Source organism: Vombatus ursinus, unplaced genomic scaffold, assembly GCF_900497805.2.
Source record: "Vombatus ursinus unplaced genomic scaffold, bare-nosed wombat genome assembly UNPS02011431.1, whole genome shotgun sequence".
NCBI lineage: Eukaryota > Metazoa > Chordata > Mammalia > Diprotodontia > Vombatidae > Vombatus > Vombatus ursinus.
Window position 1 is genome coordinate 6,519,660 of NW_020951209.1, and position 2,106 is coordinate 6,521,765.

Here is a 2,106-nt window from a genome sequence, read left to right on the forward strand (position 1 = left end):
TGCCAGCCCTCCCCATGCTTCCAAGGCTATCTGAAACTGAGCATGTACAGGCAGTGCCAAAGATAATTCTTCATCTGAGTTTGAGCCCAATAAAATAAGGAAGGTAAATCTACTGCAAGGATAAATCCCATCACACCTGCATTCCAAAACCACAAAAATCACTTAGAGCAGAATCACATAATCTCTGTATTAGAAGGTACTTCATGGGGCATGTCTTCCAACCTGTATCTATTGGGCCCCTTCTCTGAAACAGCCCTTCCCACCCCATCTCTGAAGACCTCTAGTGAGGCCATAACCCTAACACCCCCTCCACTTTTACTCACCCCTCTTTTTAGGAAATTTATCCTCAAATCGAACCAAAATTTGTCTCTCTATAACTTTCCTACATTGTTCTTGGACTAATCACTCAGATCAAGCTGAACAAATCATCTTTTCCACATTTCAATACTTCAAAAACTCTAAATATAAAGATTCTTTTTATTTATTTATTCTCAAAAATTCTAATATAAAGTTTCCCATTTGGACTATCTGGGACCCTGATGCCATCCTGACCATCTTATCAGCAAGGATTATCCATTGGGGTCTCCTGATATACCTCCACACAGCCTGCCTATAGCTTAGCCCTACTCTATTCCCAGCAAACCCTGCTCTCTGTTTCCTCAATCCGGATTCTATGGGTAGACTCCCTAATCCAGGCAGGGACTGCCTCCACAAAGCAGGCCCTTGGATAGCATGCCCAAGGACAATGTTTTTCCTCTTCTTGTTAAAATGCAGAAAGTGCTATTTGCTTCCCAAACCATGATACAAATGTCTTGTGTTTTCAGGATAATCCCTGATCCCTCCCAAACCTCCTGATTTCACTGCCTAGGTCTCTGGCATCACCTCAGCTTGAATGATGTTCCAGGCATTTTTCAGTCCCACATTATTCTCTGTGTTATACAGGAGCAGCCCTTCCTTCAGATCCTTCTTGGCATTATCATTCACCTGTGAGGGGCAGGGAAAGGACCACAGGTGAATGTCACAAGAATGTCACACAGTCACAATCAAAACTTTGGGCGGTGGCATCAAACAGAAAACACTGATGTTGGGTCCAGGCCTAGTCACAAATTTCCCATGTGATCGTAGGTAGATGACTTATAGAGTTTGGAGAGGAAAAGTACCTTAGACATCATCTAGCCCAACCTCCTCATTTGACAGATAAGTAACCTGAGTCAGTTCCAAAGGGTAAAGTAACTTACCCAGAGTCACACAGGTAGAAAGGTGGAAGAGCCAGGTTTCTAACCCACAGACTCTGATTCTAAATCCACAAGGCAAGGCTGCCCCCATCTATATTTTGGAAGCCTCAGTTTCCTCTAAAAATGAAGGATTTAGACTAGATTTCTAGAGGCCCTCCTAGCTCTTACACTCTATGGTTTTAAAGGACCCTAGTTGTTTTTTTTTTGGGGGGGGGGGGTGAGGCAATTGGGGTTAAGTGACTTGCCCAGAGCCACACAGCTAGTAAATATTATGTGTATGAGGCCGAATTTGAATCCCAATCCTCCTGACTCCAAGGCTGGTGCTCTATCCACTGTGCCACCTAACTGCCCCGTTTGTGGTTTGTTTTTTTTTCAAGGCCCTTTAGGGAGTAAAACCAAGATCCAACCAACCATGCTCCTGTCCCAACAGCTCACCTTGTCCATGTAGACAAAAAACAGGATGAGTAAGATCAGCTCGGCCAGGAGGATGACCAACAGGACTATGAAAAACTAGAAAAAGCAGAAGAGTTGCCACATGACCTCTGGGTACAAAAATAAAAACGGGGGTCACAACGCACAGGAGTCAGGAGAGCCAGAAGGAGAGCAGGATTCCCAAGAGGAGAATGGTGCTCCCTCATCCTGGGACAGATCCTGGTAATATGGGGGAACTGGAGGCATGGACAACAAATAGGGGCCAGATGACAGAAACTAATTTTGGAGGAAATGTTGACATAAACAGTAAGAGCTAACCAATCTAGGAAGGAATCAGGGAGTGAACAGGATACAATGTTTCAGAATATTAGAATCAGATATAAACCCTAGATACACACACACACACACACACACACACACACACACACACACACACACA

At 44.2% G+C, this 2,106-nt stretch overlaps 1 protein-coding gene across 3 annotated transcripts in view; it reads right to left on the reverse strand.

Annotated features, from left to right (window-relative positions):
* Window positions 1-2,106, reverse strand: part of TSPAN9 (tetraspanin 9) — a 229,800-nt gene that overhangs the window by 5,712 nt on the left and 221,982 nt on the right. For all 3 annotated transcript variants that reach the window (XM_027856405.1, XM_027856406.1, XM_027856404.1), the window contains 2 exons: window positions 1,671-1,745; window positions 883-984 (listed from right to left, as the gene is read on the reverse strand). In XM_027856405.1, coding sequence (XP_027712206.1) covers window positions 883-984; window positions 1,671-1,745 — 177 coding nt within the window. The remainder of the gene's footprint in view (window positions 1-882; window positions 985-1,670; window positions 1,746-2,106) is intronic.